This window comes from Crocodylus siamensis, chromosome 1 (genome assembly GCF_052110815.1).
Source record: "Crocodylus siamensis isolate JL-2025a chromosome 1, ASM5211081v1, whole genome shotgun sequence".
Classification (NCBI taxonomy): domain Eukaryota; kingdom Metazoa; phylum Chordata; order Crocodylia; family Crocodylidae; genus Crocodylus; species Crocodylus siamensis.
Window position 1 is genome coordinate 4,775,631 of NC_143395.1, and position 25,671 is coordinate 4,801,301.

At 43.9% G+C, this 25,671-nt stretch overlaps 1 protein-coding gene across 1 annotated transcript in view; it reads left to right on the forward strand.

Moving 5' to 3' along the window:
• The window catches only part of PKHD1 (PKHD1 ciliary IPT domain containing fibrocystin/polyductin), a 407,856-nt gene that overhangs the window by 202,631 nt on the left and 179,554 nt on the right, over positions 1-25,671 (forward strand). The window contains exons 44-48 of the mRNA XM_090030582.1: positions 1,059-1,164; positions 1,893-2,027; positions 5,743-5,881; positions 7,364-7,610; positions 24,444-24,621. Coding sequence (XP_089886708.1) covers positions 1,059-1,164; positions 1,893-2,027; positions 5,743-5,881; positions 7,364-7,610; positions 24,444-24,621 — 805 coding nt within the window. The remainder of the gene's footprint in view (positions 1-1,058; positions 1,165-1,892; positions 2,028-5,742; positions 5,882-7,363; positions 7,611-24,443; positions 24,622-25,671) is intronic.

Genomic DNA, 25,671 nt, shown 5'->3' on the forward strand with positions numbered 1-25,671 from the left:
GGGTTGTCATCTAGCAGTGATTTAGTTTTGCCTATTTCTTAAGGACTGTTTATAAGTAGTTTTCGTTTTAGCTTCAATGAGATGCTTCTTTTTCACTGTGGGTTCTCAGCTGCAGTGTAGTTGCCAGCTGTCTTATTAACAGCTGCTGCATATTACCCCAGAGGTGGCTGCCTTGGATTAGCAGATGAAGTGACTCCAGTGCAGATGTAAGGGCACATGTTAACTAAGCTTTGGATCACCTGTTCAACTGCATGCATGTGACGGATCTCATTTTGTCTGTAAAACTGGTAAAAAAACATGCCAATGTGCTTTATCTGGAGCACATGCACAAATATAAGCACACATGTAGGCAACCGTCAATCCACTGTATCATGATGCACACATATGAGGGCTAGCCAGGTACCTGATGAATCCACTTGGTGTACAACCATTACACCAAGACCTTTGACACTTATGCCTAGGCAAGAGTATGAAGGCTGCCCAAAGGCCAGGCTGAGTCCAGATGTTCGGTGTCTCAATGGTTGTAGCAGAGAGCAGCAGATAAGAACTGTTGTTGGCTGCCTAAAGCCTCAGGGAGGGTGTGTTTCTGTCAAGGTAATGTCCCTTAGCCTTTCTCCAACCAAGGAACACCTGCAAGGCAGTGGGGGCTAGGGTTTGAAGCACCCTCTACTCTCCTCACTTTGTAGGTTGCTACACTGTGTTATTTTATAGGACCTACCCCACCACAAGTAGTCCCACCATGTTGCAACCAGGCCCTCCAGTTGGATGCAGTTTCTGGTCATACCCAGGACCAACATATACTGTTTTGCTGAGTAAGAATGGGATCATTCACAAGCTTTAAATTATGTACTTTGTTTAACTGGAGTCTAGGACTCTGGAGAGACATGCAAAAGAAGTGGCATAGGTTTTGGAGACTGCTAGATATCTCTTTATTATTGATATATGCTAGGATGGATCTCTGCAGAGATCTATGGGAGATTTGTGATTATCTAAGAAAAGCCTGTGCAGAAGTAGCCAGAAAGAAAGTTGAGCGCTCTCAGTCTTCACTTTGTTTCCAGATATGGTCTTCTGGTATACCCAGAATATCAGCCCCAGCATGCAAATGGCCTGGGTCCAGTTCTGTTCCAGAGCTTCATGGCCTGGAGGAATCAAGGTGGGGCTCAGGTATGTGTTTATTTTAATAGTATCTTGAGATTTTTTCAGGATGCATCAGTGTCTGGTGCAAATGTACAGACTGTGTGCACCTGGTTAGTTAATGTTGCCAACTATTAAAAAAAATGAAAGGTCAGAAGGTGTAGAATTGTAGAATTAGAAGAGATTGTGGTTCAACCCCTGCCATTTTAGGATGCTACCCCTGGAAATGTTTGCTTGCAATATAAAATTGATTTGCATGTTGTTACTGTTTCTCTAGCATGCTGACTCAGTTACCCAAGCAACTGAATCGATTTATCGTTCTTCGGACCATTATTAGTGACCTGGTGTTTCATAAGAACGAAGTGTATTCTCTCAGCTCTGACCGTGCTGCCTCTCTGTAACTGGCTTCCTAGTGTCACCTGGTTGGATGTCACCAAAACATTGCTTATCGTGACTACATCTCTATGATGATAAACCCTATTTTTTCTCTTTTTATCCATTTCTCTGTCATTTTAGCCATGTGCATTACTCATGATTAACTCTCATTTCCCCAGTATTTTTTGTGTGTGTCAACACAGAAGCATGTTTTTAACCCTTGTAAGTACAAATAAAATTTAAGGGCGAGATTGTCAAGCTATAATTAAGACAACTCCTATTAACTCCTTAATTCTTTCTCTCTACTATATATTGCTGAAAGGAAAATAACAAACCATAGGATTTTCTCTCTCTCTCTCTCTCTCTCTTTTTATTTGAAACAGATTTTTAGAAGCAGCAACCTTGAACTTCAAAATTTTCAGATACATTCTTGCAAGGAGTTTGGAATTGATATAGTAGAAAGCCTTGGAAATACCTCTGTAACGAACAGCTTATTGCTCGGCCACCTCGGGCACAAGGTGTGTGGCTGTTTTTATTCTGTCTTGGGTTTTTTTCCTCCAGCAAATCAGTCTGAGCGCCATTAGGAGTGAGTAAAAAAACAACCCAAACCAGAAACCAACAGGTTCTTCAGCAAAGCTTTACCTTTGTGTCTCAGGAGCAGGTTCAGTTAAGTTCCAATGTTTAAGAAATCTCTATATCATGAAAGGTAAGGATTTAGGTGTAGCTTCATGGAAATATTTAAACACCAACCCCTTGTTTAGATGCTTTCGTCTCTGGGCTTTCACTTTCTCCTTCTCCTCTGCAAGATGGTACCTTAAGGGCTGCTGTATTCTCTCATGCCATACTTGGGGCAATATCATTGTCACTCATCCAAGCTGGAGACATCATCGCTTTATCTTCCTCTGTGTTGGAATGGGAAGAGAGCACCCTACAACAATGGCATTTTAAAACTAGATGTATTCGAAACAGCTGGAAAACTAGATAGATGAGAAACTGCAATTCATGCAAGTTTATTGTATAGACCAATATGGGCTGTGGGTTGGACACAGCTTGTCGAGCTGTGTTGTTTGGTTCACAGGGAAGGGGGCAGGAATTCAGAAGAAAGGCAAGTGGAGACAGGACCCACGGCTGAAACGCAGGGCATGGAGTCTGGGTTGAACTCTGTGCCCCAGGCTCCCCTCAGGACCTCCAGAAGAGAAGAAAAAGTCAAGTTATGACTAGGACAGAACTACCAAAGCTGTCTAGGAATCAGAATTTTTGGCTTGCTGGAAATCTCACGATTATGAAAGAAAAAAAAAATAAACTGCTGCACTTCAGAACAAAATTTGAAAATGTGAAATTTCCTGCAAAACAAGCATTTTGAAACGTTTGATTTGGGGTCATAGGAGTGTTGGATACTATAATATAGCAGTGGTTCTCAGCCTTTTTTTGTACCAGGACCCAGATGTAAGCATCAATGGCCAGTCCTGACCCAGTGCCCCTCACTCCCGACCCGCTGCCCTCAGGCTCCAGCCCCCAGCATGCGGGGAGCAGGGTGGGGGGGTGGGCATGGAGGGCCCCATGCACCCCTGTGCAGGCTAGTACTGTACAAGCCTGCAAGGGAAAAGCCACAGTTTCCAACATTGTTCTTCTTTTAAGAAAAGTCCATTTTTAAAGTTTGTTCACAACCCTTTCATATATCCTTGCAAACCACTTTTGAGTCACAACCCACAGGTTGAGAAACACTGATAATATATTACCCATCTATATATAATATAATTATTTTATATATATATATAGTACAGTATAACATTAACATATTTTAACACAGGCAAAAACAAATAGCTATTGACCCAAAGAGGCAAGGATTTCTGGGGGTGATATCATGTATTGGACCAACTGCATCGTTGGGATAGAGTTAGACAAGCTTCTGAATGCAAGGCATTCTTCATCAGGTCATCCTTTGAAAGCTTGTCTAACTCTAGCCCAGCTGTATAGTAAGTCCAATAAAAGATATCACCCTACAAAATTCTTGGCTCTTGCATAATTCCTGGACCCTAGTGGCAACAGCATCACTCTGACAGTCATTATATTAAAACAATGTTGACAGTATAAAAAAAAAGGGCTTTTATTTTTCCCCCACCATCAAAAAAATTATGAGGTTTGACATGCTCGATCGGGGTAGGCAATTATTTTGGTCGGAGGGCCGCTTACTAAGTTTTGGCAAGCCATCAAGGGCCACATGACAGGCAGCCAGGGGCAGATAAATATTAATTTTCTAAATTTTTTTAGGGGCCCTGTGGGCCAGATAGAACAGTCTGGAGGGCCACATTTTGCCCACCCCGTGCTAGATTTTGATGAAACTATATACCCTTTTGTGGAAAACTGTTTTATTTATCATACCTTTTCCAATCACTTCTAATAACCACTAGTCTAAACCTTTTAAAGTTTAATATCATGAGTTGAGCAGAGCATGGATCTGTGAACCAGGAAGTTGGTTTCAGTCCTGGTTTTGCCATTGATTGTGCTAATATAGCTTGGGCACTATTTTCCCCCTACTTTCTCCATCTGGAAAACATGATGCTACTGTCCATCTTTATAGCACAGTATGAGAATTAAGTCATTTTTGGTGATGGAAAAATGCCACGTGCAACAATAATTTATGCTAGTAAGTCAAATCTTCTACTAGGTGTTGGTGTAGGGCCTAGCACTAATAACAGCTAATGATCACAGAAGCTTTGCAATGGCTGATTGCAGCTGACTTGTATTTTCTTTGCTACAGTGTTAAAACTGGCTTGCAATATATTGACAGTCTGATTGGCTGGTGGGTATTCTTGGAAAAGACTCGTTTATAAGCATGGGAGGCCTCTATTTAATGTAGTGGGAGGGCCAAGTTTGAATAAAAACAGCCTTAAAGGTTTCCTCTTCCAGCGTTCAAGCCGTACAGTGAGTTTCTCTCAGCTACGAAGGGTGTTGAGTCTCTTTGTTTTTGTTGTCACAGGATCTATGGAAGAACTCCAGTGCGGCACTTGCTAAGAGGTTTAGAGGCGCTCAGATGTGTGTTGTTTCTCAACCCCCCCCAAGGGGGTGATTATCTTTGATTATCTCGTGATAAGAGTCTCCTTGCCATAATTTACATCTTAATTTATGTAATTCCCCCTTTAATAATGATGTCTCCTTAACATCAATTAAAACTTTATGACATTAATTTACCATGAACACTGGGTATTCTACTCTGCCATCCCTTTAATTTTTTAAAAGGTGCCTTAAAAGCTGATTTTTATTTTTGGAAATAGTGGGAGAATTAAAAATTGAGCCCTTGGCCCCTTCACAGTACGGTACCAGAACCAATCTGTGGTAGGTAAGGGGAAGACTAATGCTCATTTCAGGCAGCTTGATCAGGACTAGCTCTTTCAGTGGGTGACCTGAATGCATATGCACTGGCACATAAGGGAATGTATTTACCTGTATCAAAAGGCAGAATGTCTAAGGCAAGGGACACATGCTTGGCAAGGAAGAAAGGATATTCATCTTTTTTTTCTAAAAATATTTGATAGGGGAAAATATTGAAGACAAAGGATTGAATCAGGCGAGCAGCTGGGGTTGAAATGAATAAAGACATAAGCACATGGAGAGAAAAAAACCCCCTAAGAGTGAGAACTGTTTGGGCTTCTCTGAATGAGCCATTGCTAACATGGGGAGACAGTGATTCAGTAGTGGCTTGGAAAGAAGTGCCTTCCCCCACCCCTAGGATGATTGTAATGGTAAATGTTATGGGGCGGTAGATGAGACTAAAAGCAACCATCTCAACCGAGTTCCTGCCATCTTCTCCTCCATTTCGCTCCACTCTTTCTGTGCCTGTTTGTTCCCAGCCATAGCATTGAGGTACAGCATTATTTGTGGTGGAGCCTCCTGACCTGGATTAGCAGGAGACCTAGTCTCTCCCATGTGCCTTTTTATTATATTGTGGGCAGCTACTATTATTTTGTATGTCTGTTTTCTCTTACTGGCCCTCTTTGGGCTCTTTGCCTATCCCTCCTTACCTTTGCTTTCTTCTCCATTTTTATTGATACTTGTATTTTCCAAGGCTTGCGTGCATGTCTGATTTGGGGGGAAATATTGTTTCAGAGTTTATACATGCCTGCAGATCTGTGGCCTTCAACAAAGCTACATTGATATGCATTAGGAGAGGATTTGGATCCTGGATTTACTCCAGAGATGAGGGGGCTCATGTATTTCACTGTTTTCTTATAGCAGAATGGTAGCTGTATGTCAGCAGGACTGAAAACTCCCAAAAGGCGTGAGCTGTTGGTTTCCAATACAAGTTTCATGAACTTTGATAGCAGCATGTGCACTGCCATCAGCACCTGCTCAGGCTGTTCCCGAGGGCAAGGTAAGTTAAATGGATGTAGATTTGCAAAGTCCTTGACATCCCTGCATTACAGAGTTGGGCTTGTGAATGATGAATGTGGATATGCATCACTAGCAACTGCAGTCTGGGTCCTGATGGAAGGATGGACCCTCTTAGGGCAGCTGGCTCACATTTTGCAGTCTGCCTTCAGGTCCCTACATCATCACAGATTTCCTATTTGATTTTTGGACAGGCTACCAACAGCCAGATTTATAAAGTCATTTGGGTGCCTCCCATTGGTTTCAGTGGGTCTTAGGCATCTAAGTACCTTTACAAATCTGGTTACTTGTCCCTGCTGCAGATCCCTCCCTATAAAATTGAATAATTGCACTTCCCCATCTCACAAAAGAGACATACATTAAAGATTGGGAGCTGCATGGATAATGATGGTTAAGGGGTGGGGAGGCCCTGTCTAGATACCTAAGATGGAAAAATTGCATCTTATGCTGCTCTGAAAAGCAAGAAATCTGAGTCTGGATTTTCTGCAGGTTATCATTTTATGTAAGAGCATTTTAATTCCCAACCCTTTACCCATGTATCTGCTCCCTAAGGGATGTTTAAAAGTCCTCCTCAGTGCTCCAGTGTCACTGTTGGATTGAAGCATAAGCATCCCTTTAAAGTCCTTTTCCTGACTTACCAGTTCTGTATTAGATATTCCCAATGAAAGAGCCAGGCTGGGTACCTGGTGTCCAGTAACAGTGCATGTATGTGAGATGATGGTGAATTCATTTTACCCTGTTTTCCCCACTTCTTCACATTCTGGACAGGTCTTCAGAAGCTCTTTTGGGAATAGTTTACTCCAGCTCAAGCTCAAGCTACTCCGGAGTTTATTGCTTTAAATTAATTGTACCTGTAGATGCGCCCACTGAAAGATAAATTCATTACTGTTTGTGTTGCATTACTTACTGAAGATACCAGCTAAAATCAGGATGAGTTAGGAGCTGTACATGGAAAATAAAATTGTCTTCACTATAGAGTTTTCTTTATAAACAGAGCAGAAAAGATTTATTATTATTTCTATGGTATGGATCTGGGATAGTGGCATGGACTGATATGGCAATGTGCCTAACATCACACAAGGAGCCTGCCAGAGCCAGTGATTAAGCCTAGATTTGTTGAATCTGAATCCAATGCTCTAACCAGAAGACTTGTCAGAGGCAGGATGCTGATTTAGATAGATCTTGGATGTGATCCAGGATGTCAAATATCATGATCATCCTTTCCCTTTCCTTGTGATTCATTAAGCATCATTGTTTCATTAAGTGAGTCATCTTCCAATCAAGGGATGGAGCTAATAGTATGTGACCAATTACTTATAAGTTCCTTTCTTTCCAACCCAAGCAGCCATTTGTTAAGAGGAAGTTGAATTGAGGTTAACCCTTGTTCACTGGGAAAGCAGGTAATGCCCCTGCATCTTGTCACAGAAATGCAAATCTGAATTTCTGATCTCTTGCTTTTCTCCAGGTGGCTTTACAGTGAGAGCTGAATGGCTGAAATTCCTCAATTCACCCAACCGGGTATTGTTCCCATTTCCTCATTCAGCCATCCTTGAAGATCTGGATGGCTCCATCACAGAGCAGAAAGGAAGTCATCTCCTTGCTTCTTTGAACATACTTGCAACTTCCTGCGTGGTCAGTGCCAACTTCAGTCAAGATGCAGCGAGCAGTGTTTGTGGAAAGGATGTGATTTTTCATCGTATGTCTATTGGACTGTAAGTACCACAGAGCTAATTTTGTACAAAAAGGTGATCAGGCTTTTGTGTTTTATACAGAGAGGAGTAGTAGGTCTGAGAATTAGGGCTCGGAGATTCTGAATTTAATCTCAGGCTGCCACTGCCTTTCTTGGACAGATCCTTTATGCTTATTAACTTGGTTTCCACATCTGTAAAACCTGTGCTTGGCCAAGGCCAGAACTGGATCTTAATATCTGATTCTTATTTATGTTAAACCCATTCACACAGCTTTAGCAATGTAAAGGGCCTTTAATGTGCTATTCTAATTTAGGCCTACATTAGGCTCTCCACCCAGTCAGAGTGCTGGGCCTTATTGTAAATGAGAATTAGGGTCTGTGCCTTACCAGTTGGACCTTGAAATTGAGCTACCCAGTGTGGTTGGACACTTTTGACCTAAGTGACTTATGAAAAGTCAGAATTGGAAATTCAGCTCAGACCTCCTGACTGCTAAACTGCAAGTATACTTCTGTAGAATTAGGAGGGCAACACAGGCAACACAGGAATAAAAAATGAAACTCCAGATCTTGGTAAAAGAAACCTGGTGATAGATGATGCAAAAAAGGCTGAAGTATCCAATGCCTTTTTTTTTACCTCAGTCATCACAGGCAAGGTCAGCTCCTAGACTATTGCACCTGGCAGCAAAGTCTGGGGAGAAGTTGAGTAGCAAACAGTGGTGAAAGAAAAGGTTAAGGACTATTTAGAAAAGCTGGACGTGTACAAGACCATGGGGCCAGATGTGATACATCTGTATGTGTCAAGGAAGTTGACTAATGTGAATGGCCATCATCTTTGAAAACTCATGGTGATCAGGAAAGGTCCCAGATAGTTGGAAAAGGGCAAATATAATGCCCACCTTTAAGAAGGAGAAGAAGGAGAATCCAGGGAACTACAAACCAGTCAGCCTCAGCTCAGTCCCTGGCAAGATCATGGAGTAGGTCCTCAAGGAATCCATATCTAAACACGTGGAGAAGGTGGTGGTTAGGAACAACCAGCATGAATTCACAAAAGGCAAGTCATGCCCGACTGACCTGTTTGTTTTCAATGATGAGATGACCGGCACTGTGGATGTGAGAAGAGCAGAAGACACGATATGCCTTGACTTTAGCAAGGGTTTGATATGATCCCCCACAAAATTCTTGCAAGCAACCAAGGGAAGTATGAGTTGGGTGAATAGGCTGAAAAGTGGATAGAAAGCTGGCTGGATTGTTGGGCTAAAAGTGTAGTAGTAAATGGCTCAATACAAAGTGCCCCAAGGCTCAGTCCTGAGGTTGGTTTTGTTCAATATCTTCATCAACAATCTGGAAGACAGGATGAACTGCACCCTCAGCAAGTTTGCAGATGACACCAAGCTGTGGGGAGTTGTAGATTCATTGGAGAGTAGAGCTAGGATTGAGGGAGACCTTGACAAATTGGAGGTTGGACCAAAAGAAATGAGGTTCAATAAGGACGAGTGCAAAGTCATATATTTTGACTGATGTCATATATCTTGACTTGATGTCATATATCTTGACTTCAAAAAAGCTTTTGATCTGGTATCCCATGATCACCTCTTGGCCAAACTGGCCAGTTGTGGCCTTGGCTCCACCACGATCCACTGGCTGGGAAATTGGCTCCGTGGTAGGACCCAGAGGGTTGTGATTGATGGCAGTCACTCATCGTGGTGCCCTGTGACCAGTGGGGCCTTCAGTATGGCTCTGTCCTTGGACCCATACTGTTCAACATCTTCATTAATGATGTGGACATTGGAGTCAGGAGTGGACTGGCCAAGTTTGCCGATGACACCAAACTTTGGGGCAAAGCATCCACGCCAGAAGATAGGCGGGTGATCCAGGCTGACCTGGACAAGCTCAGCAAATGGGTGGACGAGAACCTGATGGTGTTTAACACCGAAAAATGCAAGGTTCTCCACCTTGGGAGGAAAAACCTGCAGCATCCTTATAGGTTCGGCAGTGCTACGTTGGATAGCACTACAGAAGAAAGAGACTTGGGGGTCATCATTGACCACAAGATGAACATGAGCCTGCAATGCGATGCTGTGGCTAGTAAAGCGACCAAAACGCTGGCTTGCATCCGTAGATGCTTCTCGAGCAAATCCCGGGACATCATTCTCCCCTTGTACTCGGCCTTAGTGAGGCCGCAGCTGGAGTACTGCATCCAGTTTTGGGCTCCACAATTCAAAAAGGATGTGGAGAAGCTTGAGAGAGTCCAGAGGAGAGCCACACGCGTGATTAGAGGTCAGGAAAACAGATCTTACGATGACAGGCTGAGAGCCATGGGACTCTTTAGCCGGGAAAAGCGCAGGCTCAGGGGTGATCTGATGGCCACCTATAAGTTTATCAGGGGTGACCACCAGGATCTGGGGGAACGTTTGTTCACCAGAGCGTCCCAAGGGATGACGAGGTCGAACGGTCACAAACTCCTGCAAGACCACTTCAGGCTGGACATAAGGAAGAATTTCTTTCCTGTCCGAGCCCCCAAGGTCTGGAACAGCCTGCCAGCGGAGGTGGTTCAAGCACCTACATTGAACACCTTCAAGAGTAAATTGGATGCTTATCTTGCTGGGATCCTATGAACCCAGCTGACATCCTGCCCTTTGGGCAGGGGGCTGGACTCGATGATCTCCCGAGGTCCCTTCCAGCCCTAATGTCTATGAATCTATGAAACTGAAGACAGAACACTTCCATTTACTGGTACAGACTGGGGACTGACTGGTGAAGCAGCAGCTTGGCCAGAAAGGACCTGGGGTTTATAGTGGACAATAATAAGAGCCAACAGTGTGCCCTTGTTGTGAAGAAGGGTTATGGCATGCTGGCCTGCATTGGTAGGAGTGCTGTCAGTATATTGAGGGAAGTGATTCTTCCCCTCTGTTTGGCACTGGTGGGGCCACATCTGAAGTGTTGTGTCCAGTTTTGGGCCCTCCACTACAGAAAGGATGTGGACAAATTGAAGAGAGTTCAGTGGAGGGTGACAGAAATGGTGAGAGGGCTGGAGGACATGACTTAAGAAGACAGGCTGAGGGAACAGGGCTTATTTATTCTGGGGAAGAGAAGACTGAGAGGGGATTTAATAGCAGCCTTCAACTTCCTGATGGGGGGTTGCAAAGAGGATGGAGCTGGGCTGTTCTCAGCAGTGACAGATGAGAAAACAAGGAGCAATGGGCTCAAGCTGCAGCCAGGGAGGTTTAGGTTAGATATTAGGAAAAGGTCTTTCATAAGGAGTGTAGTAAAGCACTGGAACAGGTTACTGAGTGAGGCTGTGGGAGATTTTAAAGACCTGTTTAAATAAAGACCATGCTGGATGATGTAGTTGGGGAATGGTCCTGTTTTGAGCAAGGGGTTGGGCTAGATGTGACATCCTGAAGTTCCTTCCAACCCTAATTTTTATGTTTCTGTGAGTCTATGATCTTGAATTAATTTAGATTAAAAAGCTCTGGAGAATATTCTCTGATATATTCACCATTTTGCTTTAAAGAGCTCCCAGTGTGTTGCTGCTGATTGGTCATGCCTATTACTTGGAAACTCGCTTCAGCCTAATTCATTTTCCATGTTAATTTCATGAACTATCAGATTCACATAATGCATTTTCTATTAATATTGGAGCCAACATTTCATGGTTGCATAGCCCAAGCTACTCCTAGGTGTAAGCAGCTGCTAACATAATTAACAAAAATGAATAAAAAACGGTTAAGGTAGGTCAGCACTTGGATGGGTAAGTAGGAGTCAGCAACAATAACTAACCAGGCACAGCACGGTACAGCAACCCTTGTTCTGTTCATTGGACTCCTCATGGATCATAGAGTCAAGTTCAGGTTTTCAGCCCTCATCTTCAGACGCAATTATGGGACTGGCCCTGGCTTCCCAAAGAACTTGCTTCACCTACACAACTTTGAATTCCCACCACAGTTGTAAAATAAGCCATTTGAAGACATACATCTCCCTTGGTGGGTAGGTGTTTGTGAGTGTTTTCTTGTTATCTGGCCCACTGCTTTGAAACTCAGTTCTGGATACCACATCCACAGTGGTATTTAGGCAACTATCTCCTATTGGTGTCAATCCCACCACTTTCAGACAGAAAAGGAAAACCTACTTCCCTGACCTAGACACAATTGAGATCCCAGGTCCTTCAAAATCATAGAATCATAGAATCATAGAAGTCGGGTCAAAGGGTCCTTGTAGATCTTCAAGTCCGACCCTCTGCCTGGGTGGGAGAAAAGACTGGACTCAAATGACTCCAGCCAGGTAGTCATCAAGCCTCCTCTTAAAGATCCCCAGGGTAGGAGCCAGCACCACTTCCCTAGGAAGTTGGTTCCAGCTCCTAGCCGCCCTGATTGTGAAGTTGTTCTTGCGGATGTCTAATCTAAATCTACTCTCTAATAACTTGTGTCCATTGTTCCTTGTCATGCCAGGGGGCGCGAGAGGAAACAGTGTCTGCCCCAAACCCTTCTGGTCCCCCCTAGTGAGTTTATAGGCAGTCACCAGGTCCCCCCTCAGACTTCTCTTGTGAAGGCTGAACAGGTTCAGGTCCTGCAGTCTTTCATTGTAGGGTCTGCCCTGTAGTCCCCGGATCATGTGGGTGGCCCTCCTCTGGACCCTCTCCATGTTGTACACGTCTGTCCTGAAATGGGGCACCCAGAACTGGACGCAGTACTCCAGCTGTGGCCTGACCAGCGTCGCATGGAGGGGGAGGATCACCTCCCTGGCTCTGCTTGAGATGCACCTGTGGATGCACGACAAGGTCCGGTTAGCCTTGCCAGCCGTGACCTTGCATTGTCGGCCCATGTTCATCTTGGAGTCAATAATGACTCCAAGATCCCTTTCCGCCTCCGTGCTCTCAAGAAGGGAGTTTCCCATTCTATAAATATGCTAAAATGTGTTAACATTAGGGTAGAATATATGATGCAGAACTCAATTTGTGTGTGAGCTCTTAGACATGGCATGGTACCCAGATAGCATGAAGAAGAGGTAGCAGAGGAACAGGGTGGCTTGATAGAAAGGAGCCATACATGAGCTGTTTGTGGGGAGTTTAGCATCTGGTATGCTCTTCTTTGAGCCAATACTAACCAATGCCCCAGCATTATACTTCGGGACAAAATTAAATATGATAGGTCTGTCCACTCATGAGTGATTCCTTGATGCTTTTCACAAGGGAGTAGAAGTTACACATTACTTAATATTTGTATTGCCCAGATACCAGCAAGGTTGGGGCTGCCATTATACTAGGTACTGTACAGACCTATAATACATGGTCATCCCTGTTCCAGTCTAAAAGAAAGACATACTTCTTCTTTCATCTGGCTGATGTAGGTACAAAGCAGCAACTATAATTTTACATTTAGGTGGTTGAACCAGACAATTGCGTCAGGAGCAGCAAAGGGCATCACTGTGGTACCTCTTTCATATTTGTGGGTAGGGCATTGAGTAGTTATATGGTCCATGATCTGTTCTGGGTGGCCACAGTTGCACACTGGGAAGTTTTTAATTCTCCATTTGTGCATCAAGTATCTGCATCTCCCATGGTTTGTGCAGTTACAGTTTAGAGTTTCCCATGAGCGTTGTAAGAGATCAAACCCACAGACCTTCTGCCTTGGATCTATCACAAGATGTTTGTTTGGGACTTCCTGGGTGCATCTACATGTGACACTCACTGCATTAGCCTAATAACACTGTGCAGTAATGTGTCATGGCAAAAACTGTGCTAATAACCCACTGTGCAGTGTTATTACGCTAATGCACAATAAGCGTCACTAAATAACTGCGCCCACACTATTGCACAGTAACTCTAGGTGCTACACATTTATTTAGTATTTTATTTAAAAAGTACTAAACTAGCTGTGCAGTATCTAAGGCACATGAATGAACATGTAGTCATGCCCCCTGTGAACTCCATTCAGTTTTCCAAGCTTCAGCAGGGTTGAAGTCACATCGTTGAGGTTGAGCTTGTGGATCTAGAAGGGCTTGCATGACTTTAGGTGATGGTGAGGGGCATTGTTGAGGTCCTGGTGGATGGGGAGACATTTTTTTTTTCCTTAATTCACTGAACTTTCCGTGCAGATGTTGCCTCGCGACATACTCAGTGGTTGAGCCGAACACGTGAATGGAGTTTGGACCAGTGAAACTGGGTAACAATAATAACAGTGTATATGTTACTTAGCTAGTCAAGAGTAGCAATTCTGTCTTGCCTCTACAATATATTTTGCCCTTTGTGGAGGAAACTGGAGGCAGAATTAAACTACAAGGACACTCTTTTTTAAATTTATTTCTGTTTGAATTGCATTGCCTAAGTCATGTAACCAGTTGCCATTTGCACTAAGTCTACTTTATGCCACTGGATTATACTACAGTGACGCATACAGTATTAGCATGTTATATAAGGTAGAATAGCAGCCAAAATTCACCTCAGGGCCTCTTTTCACTGCCAGAGCGTTGGAAGGTGGCCATAGGGGAAATGAGCAATTCATAAAGTCCAATATCCTAGTGGTACTTGTATGTTATCATGGTCCAGCCTTGCAGTCCAGCCAGACCTTTGCATGAGTTTTGATAAATGTTTAGCTCTTCATTTCTATCCCAGTTCATAACTATTTGTTACAGCTGACTCTGTGAGCTGGGCCGGTGCCTGCATTTAAGTAGCTGGCAGCTAAATACAGCCAAGAGAGAAATGTTGCTTAGCCAACTACTGCTGCTACTGCTGTTAGAGGGAAGATACATTTGAAATGTTTTCTCTTTAAAAACAAGTGTTTTAACAGATCAAAAAAAATCAATCCAGCTTTTTGATTGCCCCTGCAATACTGCCATTACCTTTTCTGTTTAGTGTACAAATCTGTACCGTTTTCCATTTTTGCTGTTTCAAGTGGATAGCACACAGGCAGCAGCACTGAATAGTGCTGTCAGATGGATGTAAATAATTCAGAGCCTCCATATTATTCATGCTGCAGAAGGAGGAAGAATGTTTTCAAATAGGAGGGGAAAAAGTTACTCCATAGTCTGCCGAAGAGGGGGAACATCTCTCTATGCCATCAGTTTGCATGAGGCTTTCCATGCAAATACTATTTCTTCTCATTTTCTTGAGACCAAAAGTCTGTAATCCATGGAAGGAGGAAGCAGTGTAGTTTAATGCTAGGGGACTGATGTGCCAGGTAGGAGAAGCTGGTTCCATTCCTGGCTCTGCCCGCATCTGCTCTGTGACCTCAGGCAAGTCACTTCCCTTCTCATCCTTTGTTTATCTGACTTGTATCCAAGGTCATCTCTGTCTATGGAGTCTACCCCCAGCTTGCATGTGGGCCAGTGAACTTTCACAACGTGAATCATAATTTTGCATAAAAAAGGAAGATGTTTATGCATTGGGCAAAAATGGGAGTTATCCAAAATCAGTGATCCCAGGAAACTTGAACTTTGGGCAAGTTTGAGTCTAGCACCAAAGTTTGCCCTTCTGAAGAAGTGAGGGGCTGCTCACATCAGGGTGCTTTGGCAGCTTTAAGCCATCTCTTCATTTCAGGCTACCTCTCCCTCTTGGCAGTCAAAAGCAGGGAGTCAACTTTTGCCAGAGATATTTGGCAGCAGCACTTCTTGAGGCCAGCTGCTAGCCCGTGCTTCAGAAAAGGACAATACTGAACTGTGCCGAACTGAGTGACCCTCGACCTTGGAGATGAAGAGCATCCTCTCTCTGCTGCTTTCATATCTTGTCCTCCTGTGAGTATGTGCTACCTGCCAAATAGCCATTGTGTGAAGTTAAAGGATCATCAGCATGCAGCCAGGCGTATTAGCCAACACACTATCCGTCATTCAAATAGATGATGGGTGACATGGGCATTGTTCAGAGGGACAGTGCTTCAGACAGTGCTTCAAAACAGACTCTTTGGACAAACATGGTGGGAAGTATAAAAAAGAGGAACAGTTAAAAGTAAATGTAAAAAATCTCTACAGCAGGACCTGCAGATGTTTTATGAGATGGTGGATTCCCTCCACAGGTAAGTGAAGAGTGTTGACAGTTTGCAACTGGTACAAGAGAGTGGGCAGAGGAGCAACATAGATAAATTGAGCAATGGAAAATCTAGGCTCAAAAAGAGAAAGCATTTCCCGATAAAGGTCTGATGGACTTAATCTCCCAGGGGAAGGACGAAAGTATCAGCATTTGAGTCATTTAAAACTGGAATGAGCAGAGCACCTAAAAAACATTGTAGGTAGCCATCCTGCACTGCCTATGGGCATGAATGACATGTGCCCCTGGCAGCTGGGGGAGGGAAGATGGTGATAGGAGGGAGGCGGTGGGAGCATGGCAGCAGTAAGTGGTAAGCTCCCGCAGATGCCGCTGGCAGTGTCGGCAGCAGTGGGGAGAGGGGGCGGTGAGTGCCGAGCAGGGGTTGGCAGCCACCCACAGATGCTGCTGGCAGTGTTGGCGGTAGCCAGCAGTGATTGGTGGTCGGCAGTAGGTTGGAGGGAGATGGTGAGTAGCGACCACCTGCAGGTGCCACCGACAGGGTTGGTGGTGCCTTTTCATAGGGGGTGCACGTGTACCCATGTGCACCCCCTATGCGTCGCCAGTGCCCATGAGCTAGATGACCTAATCATCTCCTCTCTAATTGCAGAACTGCTGGTGCTGCCCAAATCTTCCTTATGGCTACAAGATACAAGAGACAAGGTTGTTACTATGGGTGTGCAAAGTGGGCCCTATTCGACTTGGATTCAGATTCAGCCCGAATCGGGGAGAGTGATTCAGTTCATTGATTTGGATCACTGTCCCCGATCTGATTCTGCCAAATATGAATCTGAAGATTCGATGCTGATTTGGGGAATCAGTGATTTGGCCATAGACACAGCTTTAAAAGTTTTTTCTACATACATTGAGGTACCTGTGTGGCTTGTGAACACTGCGACACTGGGGCACATGGAGCATCCCACAGGAGTGCAGGGGGTCCCCCCATGTGCTCGGCGGCGAGCCTGGAAGTGGACCAGAAGTACATTGAGTTCACTTTCAGGTCTTCCAGGGAGTGCTCTTGGGGTCCCCTCAGCTCGGCAATTGCCCATGGGGGGGCCCGGGGTGCCACAGGGGGACCCTGCACCCCGCCCTCCAGTAGACCAGTGCTTCTGGTCCACTTCTGGGTCTGCTGAGGAGCCCCCCGTGCTTCTGTGGGACACGCCATGCCCCACATCATTGCAGCATTCACGAGCCCCTGCTACCTAGAGGTATGTAGAAAAATCATTTAAAGCTGTGTCTATGTCCGAATTGCCAAATCTGTCCGAATCGATTTGGAGGGTTTTGATTCAATTCGGAGAGATTAAAGGGTCTCCCGATTTGATTCGGCTTCAGAGATTCATCCACTGAATCGGGCTGAATCTCCGCCAGATTGAATCAGGGACCGAAGCATCACGCAGCCCTAGTTGCTACCTCTTGATGCCATAGGAGTTAATGTTAGAATTTGAACCCAGATGATCTTAGTCCCAGCCCAAAGCCTTAGCCGCAATTTTATCCTCCCTGTCTTATGCAGCCACAACATAAAGGATGGAAACTTCACCCTCAGTATTCAGGGAAGATGGTCAAATATTGCAAAGTCCTTCCGTTAGAATCTCTTCTTATTACAGTGTTGGCTATCCTGTGTGCTTTTTTTTTTTTTTTTTTGAACCAGCACAGGATATAACAACAACAACAACAATAATTGCTTTTATTGCTGCTGCTGTTATTATTACCATCCCATTTTATCCAAAAAATGTATTTTTCCTTAAAAATATGTTAAGTGGAAAATGTTCTCCCAGCTCTGTCTGAACCTAAACACCTGAGAACTTTGTCAGGCATTAGATCTGGCTCCAGACTTTGCAGGCTTGACCCACATCTCCCCAAAGAGAACATTCTCTGTCAAGTCCAGGTGAAAGTTAAACTAATGTGTCACTTAAGCACCTTTTAAAAGGCTCGTTACATTCTTTTAAAAATGTAATTGAAGCTTATAAAAGTCTTTATAAATTTATATGCGAGAAAGTTATTGAGTGCTGTGAAGAGCAGCTTATGCTGTGGTGCAGCCCTGAGTGGCTGCAGGCTAGATACGGTCGCTCAAAATGCCACCGCTACCCATATTATCTTGAAAATATGAGTCGCTATTAATATTAAAACAAATTCTCATTAAAAAATTGTCATAACGTGATGAAGTGACTTTAAAAGTTTCTTCACATTATGCATAATTTTTACAAGAGCAGAGTATTAGAATAATCTCCATTCATGCAGGACCTCCCATCCACAGGGATTCCACAACCCTTGGCAAACTTTATTTCAGAAATTGTTTCACTTCTCAGTTTCAGTCATTTTCCTTTCAGAGTTTTGAAACCGTGCCTCTTCGCTCAGCCCCGGTCTTGAAACTGAGCCTGACATTGGTTCACTCTTTTATTCTGCTGCAGAGAAAAAAGTTCAGCTCTCTTTATAGCCTCAATTATTAAATCTGGCCTAATATTATCTCCTGCAGTGCATGCATTCACTTGCTACAAACAGAGCAATGCATGATGTGTTAGTGTGAAAAGAACAGGTCTACAGATGAGTATAGTTATGCTACTTCTGCTTTTCCCTTGATAGTGGCCTGGATTTCCCTATAACATTTCTCTATAACATGTCTATGTAACGCATTCACAGTCATGCTTTCCAGTCATTATTTATATGCCCTGTTTTTCTCTGTGCACCCACCTTCCCTATAGACAAGCATGTAGTCATGCAGCTATTTTACACATTCTTCCTTTTATTTGAACTTGGGCTCAGGTGATGGGATGTGAGCACTTAACTGCTAAATAGTAGCTACTTAATTAGTCAGCATACCTACCTCAGTTCCCTAGCCTTGTCTCAGTTGCTGCACTGCATTTCTTACATAATAGGACCGTACTAACCTTGAAATGATTTTTAGAGTAATGCTTATGAACGTGGACAGTACTGGGAATCATGAAATCAGGGTTGAAAGGCACCTTAGGGAAACCTAGTTCAAGCAAGTTGCCCAGATGCAAGAAGCTACAAGGATATCCAGCCACATTTTCAGTGTCAAATTAAGTACTTTACTTTCTGCAACTTGATACACCTGGAGCCTGATTTTCAGACTGTATTTCACATAATGACTCCTCTGCATTTCTGGAAATGAGACATGAGGATCCTAACTCTTCTTGTCCATAAGGAGGTTGAGCACATCAGTGGTGCTCAACCTCCAGTCTGTGGGCCAGATCCAGTCCATGAGGCCATGTTGTTCAGCCTGTGGGTCCCCCCACAGATCAAGAAATGCGGTGATGGAGGAGTGGTGGAAGCATTAATCGCTGCTTTCCTGCTGCCAAATTTCCAGACCTGGGTGGAGCCCTATGGCTGTCCAACATCTTGACAGATGAAAGGAGATGTGACAAAGTCAGTCAGTCAGTGGTGCTTGGCAGCGGTATGGGAGAAGAGCCCACTGCGCGAGAGGCAAGACTGCCGACAGTGGCTACAGGTCCACTTATCAGGTGAAGGTTGAAGCATACTCTGGTTCCTGGCTCTCCTGTGGGCCTCAGCCTGTGCTCTCTGATGGCTCTCTAACTTTGATCTGGCTTCTCCAGACCGAGTGGTTGTGGGCAGGGTTCTCCCAGGTGTCAGTGGGAAAGCTGAATGTCTTGAGACCTTGCTCGGCCTTGTTGCTACTTTGGAGCTTTGGCCTTCCTCTGCAGTGTGGGTGGTTCTTGAGTTGGCCATAGAGCACAGCCTTCAGCAGATGATCATGAGTCCACGTGTCCCAGCCAGCAAAGCCTGTGAGCATCCAGCATTGTCTGCATAGACTATGGGCCAGCCCTCTCAAGGATCTTGTTGTTGGTAATCTGTTGGTCCCGAGGGATGCCAAAGACTTTTCTGAGACCGTGGAAGTGGAAGCTGTTCAATCTCTGCTCCTGCTTGGAGTATGTATGCCCTAGGTGCTGTGAGAAACAGACTCTGCTGTGGCTGAGGTTATGGGATTTGCACCGGCACACAGTATGGCTCATGCATAGGGCTGCTTTGAGGCTGGATCCAGCACTCAGGGTTAGGCTGGAGTGTGGCAGGATCTGGTGCATGGAGCTGGGCCGGTACATAGCCAAGTCACACAAGCAGACTAATCTCACGTATTGACCCTGTGCTGGGTCAGGCCCATGGACCGACCCTGTTGTCCCACAGGGCCAGAAGGTCGAGCACTGATTTATGTGGCATAAATATGATATGAATTGTGTTCTCAGCCTTTCCTCTTGGCCTGGCACCAGTGGTAAATACAATCTCTCACTGATTAAATAAAATTTCCTCGCATCTAAACTTTAAAGAGTCTCCTGTGCTCATCATCTGTATTTAGCCTCTGGTTGTCCAGCAGTAGACTCACGTACTGATACAAAGAGGCTACATGCGTTTTACAGTTAGTTGCTGCTTTGCTTCCTCTTTTAGGAGAGGCATAATCAGAATGGATTATTCCACAAATGTACCAAACAAAGCATTTAGAGCTAAACACAGTGTCTGCCTTAATACACACAGATATGGACCCTTAGGATAAGTAAGCTAATGGTAAACATAAACAGGAGAGTTAATATTTGTTCTACTTGATGCTGTTGATTGGTTTAACAAATCCTTTGTGGGCCATCTCTGTTCAACAGTTCCGCACAACACACTTGAGCTAAATACATAACAGCTTATACAATTGCAACCGGTAAATTGTTACTCAGATTGTAAAATTCATCTCGTAATCCTGCCATATTTCTAAAGCAAATTGCTCCTTAATTGAAACCTGCTTTGATATAAAAATACAGCCTTCTCGATGAGTCATCCATTTTTTTTTGGATACAGTTTGCAAAGGCTTCCAACAGCTTAAAGCGAGGGTTAATTTTGCATTAAGACCATTGCCTCCCGGTTTCTTTCAAATAAAGCCAAAGGAAGTTCAGAGAAAGGCTCTTTCCTCTGGTAATGAAGCTCTCTCATGTTAATGATCCATGCAGGCTCCCTCAGATCCTCTGAATTAGAAATACTTGCGTGTGCATGCTACTCTGCTTCATTAACATTAAAGAGAGGTAGATTGGTGGCTATTTAGGGCAGAATGAAATCACTGGCTATTTAGGGCAAACCAGTGCTAATTGTTTCTGGTAATTCTGTGAGTGACGTATTTCTGTTTTGGTGTCAGCTTGGCAAAAGCGTGGTGAAAAGCACAAAAGGAACATGGTTTCACATTCAGCATTACCATGGGCAATCTAAGTTTTGCATCGAAGAGCAAAGGTTTTTCAAACACTGGGTTACGTTTGTCTTTGGCACTGGTTCAGGGTTAGCACAAATGCGGGAAAGCATCTCAACCAAGACTGGAATGAAAAGCATGGGAGAGAGGGACAGCATATTTTGGGTTGAGGAAAGCTAATTGTGGAACAGACTCCCAAAGGAAGTTCAGAGAATCAAGAGATCAAGAGCCTGAGGATCATTAGGAAACAGCAGGCCCTTCCTCTTCATAATGGCGTCTACCATAAGAATGATGCTGATAGTATTGACACATCTTTATGCCCCCCCGCAATTGAGACAGCTAAACCCAACCTACTCAAGATATATTAATAAAACATTAAACATATCAAGCCAACAAGCTCTATACCAAGCTGACTTTTTCCCTCAAAAGAGGAGAAAAATAGGAGAAATGCCATGGGGATAACTATGGACTTTGCTGCTATTAGTGGCTCTACCAAGAAGAAGATACTTAGAGACTACGATGATGGACACCAGTATGAAGCCCGAGATGGAAACACCTTACCCAGACTAATTGATCCATCCTTGTTTGTCCTTCCACTTCGATACCTTTTAAAGGATGTTAGTTGAGAACTCCCAGAAAAGTAGTCCAAAAATTAGTGCGAAATACCTGTGAGTAAAAATGATAAGAGATGATTAAAGAATGCCAAGGAGTATGGCCTTGGGTTTTTTCTCAGCTGCTGAGGCTTTACATTGTCATAACTGCAATGATTTCACTGGAATATCTTCTGATTCACATGGAAATGAGAGAAGGTGGCCCTTGAGCTCATTGTTCTTTTATAGGAAACAATCATGGTATCCTTTCCAAAGGTGGCAGGAGTCAAAATGGCAGCAACTGCTGTTGGCAGGCTGATGAAAGTCACAGTTTGTCTTCAACATAAAAGGAAAAAAGCTGCAAACTAAAAATACCAATGAACAGGCGTTTACGCAGCCTCAATTCTATTTTATCAGCCTTGTTTACTGGGGGCTACATGCAAGCTGCAACTCTGCACATCAGACTGGGATATCTAGTGGCTGCATTAACATATTGGAAGTAAAAACATCAGTTTGGTGCCTGCTAAAAAGAAGGAGAGAGTATCTTAAAATCAGTCTCCACCCAAAATAGTCACCTAAACTTTCCTTGAGGACAGCATCATAGTTTGCCTGGCTTTATTTGTTCTTCCACATTTACTATCTTCTTTCATCAAGCACTTCCTGCAAGTTGACTCTTCTAAATTCTTACGCATTACCCTATACATAAGTCCGCTTTCTATTTGGAAGCTATCAGTTATGATAGTGGGAGGTCATTTTATCCAATGTAAAAAAATGGCCAGGATTGATTTAATTTGATTAAAAAAATCATTCCCATCCCACAATTTTGGGAACCAGAAGGGGAAGGGAAGACTGTCCTAGAGAAGAAAGCTGTTCAAAAGGTGGGGGGTAGCTAGCATGGTTGAATGAAATGGTTCTTTATGCTTTTAATTCTCTTTTCCTGAGGTTATGACATAAACACCAGTTAGGGGTTCAGTTACTACCACGTTGCCATTATTGCTGTTGATTGTTGAGTGGCTTTTGTTGGATTGGCATGAGGGGGGAGAGAAGTGGGGAGAGACAGAGGATAGGGAAGTATCTTAGTTTTCATTTAGAGGATCCAATGAATGTTTCCTTATATTTTCACTTATTCATATGAAACTGAACAATGATTAACTATTAAATTTTCACTCTAATACTTATTTTTCTTATGGGAGATGGAACATGTATCTGCGAGTCTAAACGACTTGTTTTCTACTCTTTAATGTCCCACTTAAAGCATATTATTCGTAAGTCTGGTCCCACCTGAGGAGTTAACATAGTGGAATGTTATATAATGATACTGTGCTTTTTATCCCAAGGACTCAGAGAACTATGCAAACACTAATGCTTTAAGCCTCATGGCAGCTCTGTGCGTTAAGTATTAGCTGCATTTTAGAGACCAAGTAAGTGAAGCACAGAGAACTTAAGTGACTTATCGGATGGTAGTGGCCGAGGTAGGAAACAAAACAAGAAATGGGGTGCTGACAAATGTGCAGCTTCCCACTGTAACTCATGGCACTTCACAGAAAGTGCCATAAGTTATAGAAACTCCCCTGACCCAACAGACATTTGCTGCTGGGTCAGGCAAGGTGTGGGGATTGAGCTCCACTTTGGAGTCAATCCAGGAAGAGCTGTGTGTCCGCAGGCTCTTTCCCCTAGCTTCACCTCCCCTCCCACCCCAGCTCCAGTATTGTCTGCAGGATGGGAGGGAGGGGGTGGGAGAGGGAGATCTGGACTGTACTGGGGTGGGGAGCAGGGGAGCACAGTTGCACTGGAGGGTGGGGGGAGGGTAGATTGGAACCCCACACCTCGGGGTGGGGGGTTAAGGTTTTTCAAGGGGCCAGTTGTGTGACAAATGTCACTTCTGTCACCACACCTGCACCCCTGGGTCCTGATATAGAGGCCACTGAAATCAGGGTTCAGACCCTGATTTCTGCATGCTTTGGATAAGGCCCTAACAGGAGAAAAATGCCCCATATAATATGCCAGATATCGCAATTCAGATATAGTGATTTTAGGAAGTGATTGTGTAGAAAACTTTTTAATCAACTGCATAAACGCTACAGATGACCAGACAGCAAGTATTTTTGGAAACATCATTGTTTAAGAATTCAGTTTCATTCCACATTGGAAGTGCTTGTCATCTTTTAAAACCATATCTCCTAACATGCTAATGTCCAGGCTGATAAAAATATTGATTTATTGCACAGATCAAATTCATCCTTGAAAACAGGACTAATAAAACATTTTTTTTGTTATTACAGGAAAAGTGCCAAAAAGTTTTGCTTGGACCTTAAGGGAGCCTATAAACATGCAGCAAGGCTTCTCCAATGCATTGTAATTACAGCATGTTGGAGTAGACTCGATTAATCAAATCTGCTGGAGTGTAGTAATTATTGTGCTCCAGCAGACTCCAGCATCATGTGTATTAGTGTCCTCACACTGAAAAATGGCAGGGGCACTTTAACTAAAACTTGTTCGACACGCTTTAGTTAAAGCACCCCCACCCCAATTTGTCATGGGGGGATGTTTATATGTGTGAAACTCTAGGTGGCTCTTGGATCCACTCTAATTAAAGCACCCTCCTGCCCCCCCCACACACATATGCACTCCCAGAGCACATCTATAAATGCCCTGAGTATTTAACATCTTTCTACCCCACTCACGGAAATCCAGCTTATAACATTATAACAGATACATAAATATCTGGCTACTTGCATAAGAATTAAAATCCTGTTGCCTTATGACCTGTTCTGAGAACCCAGTGGGATCTACTTCCAGCTTTGCCACTCACTTTGTGTGACTTTGAACACATCCTTTCACTTCTCTGTGCTTCTGTTTCCTGCTTCTCTTTGTCTCCTTTGTCTTTTAACAGTTTTTCAGAGCATAGAGTATCTTTTACAATGTATTTGCTCTGTGCTTAGCACAATGGGACCCTAATCCCAGATTGGGTCCTTCTATAATTCAAATAAAAAATGTTAAGACGAAGCATTCCAAGGTGAAGAATTTGAACACAGATGTGTAATATATTTTTCCCTTCAGAAAAGAGGCCCCAGATGCTCCTTATAATTTAACTGTGACTGACAATAATAATAAGACAACCACAGTCAATTATGTCTCTGATACTCTATCAAACCTCTACGGCTGGATGGCTCTACTCTTGGATAAGGAAGCTTATACTCTGACATTCGACAACCCTTTGTTCAACAAACAACTGCAGGTAACGTAGGTGGTTTCTATTATTCATAAGTAGTTTTTGTAAAGGATGAATCAACTCACCACAGAAGGAAGGAAGCGAAGCCCTCTTAAAGTTTCAGGATGGAAAAAGTAGGAAAAGGATAAAGGGTGAGATTCACAAAGGAACTTAGATACTTAAACTGCAAAATAGGAGTCATTTAGCCACCCAAATCATAGAATCATAAAAAAAGTAAGATGGGAAGGGATCTCAGGAGGTCACATCTAGTCCAACCCCCTGCTCAAAGTAGGATCAGCCCTGACTAGATCATTCCAGCCAGGGCTTTGCGTAGCTGGGTCTTAGAAACCTCCAAGGATGGAGATTCCACAGCCTCAGTTAGGCACATGATAGCTGTCAGGTATGTTAGCTTTCTGGCAAAAATTTCCTTAGGTGACTAAAGGTCAAGTACTATGCGTGCACTGAGAAACAGCCAAATGTTTAATGGGTATATGTCTTCCTGACATAAAGTCCGTACACTGTAATCTATATGAACAACCACACGGGCACATTCATGTTGTGTGTCGCAGGCATGTTGGTGTTCTGGGAACCTCTTGGAATAGATTCAAACTGAGTTGGCAACCCTAGTTGGGGGAGTGCTCCCCTCACAGGACTACAGAGTCAGCTTCACTTTTTGCTTGGGTTCCATGTTGGCTGTGTGACATTGTCATTCCTTTGTACCCAGTATCTCAGTGGATGTGTCTACACATGCATTAGATCCAGGAGCAGTTTACTTGTGAGTAAAGTACTTGCATGTAAATGCTCCTGAGTAGGCATCTACATGTGTAGGGAAGTGGGAGCAAATTTGCTGCTAATGACAGCAAACTGCTCTTCCTTCCTGGGGCCCTGCAATGGACCCCTATGGCCACCAGGGGGTGCTCTAGCCCTATCTCTCCTCTGCTAGGCCAGGGGCTGGCAGGGAGCACTGGGCCAACAGACAGTTGTCTCCTGGTCAGAGCTGGGACACTGCCCCCTGCCTGCTGCTGGGTCGGGGACAATGTCCCTCTTGCCCAGGAAGCAGGGAGTTCCCATCTCCAG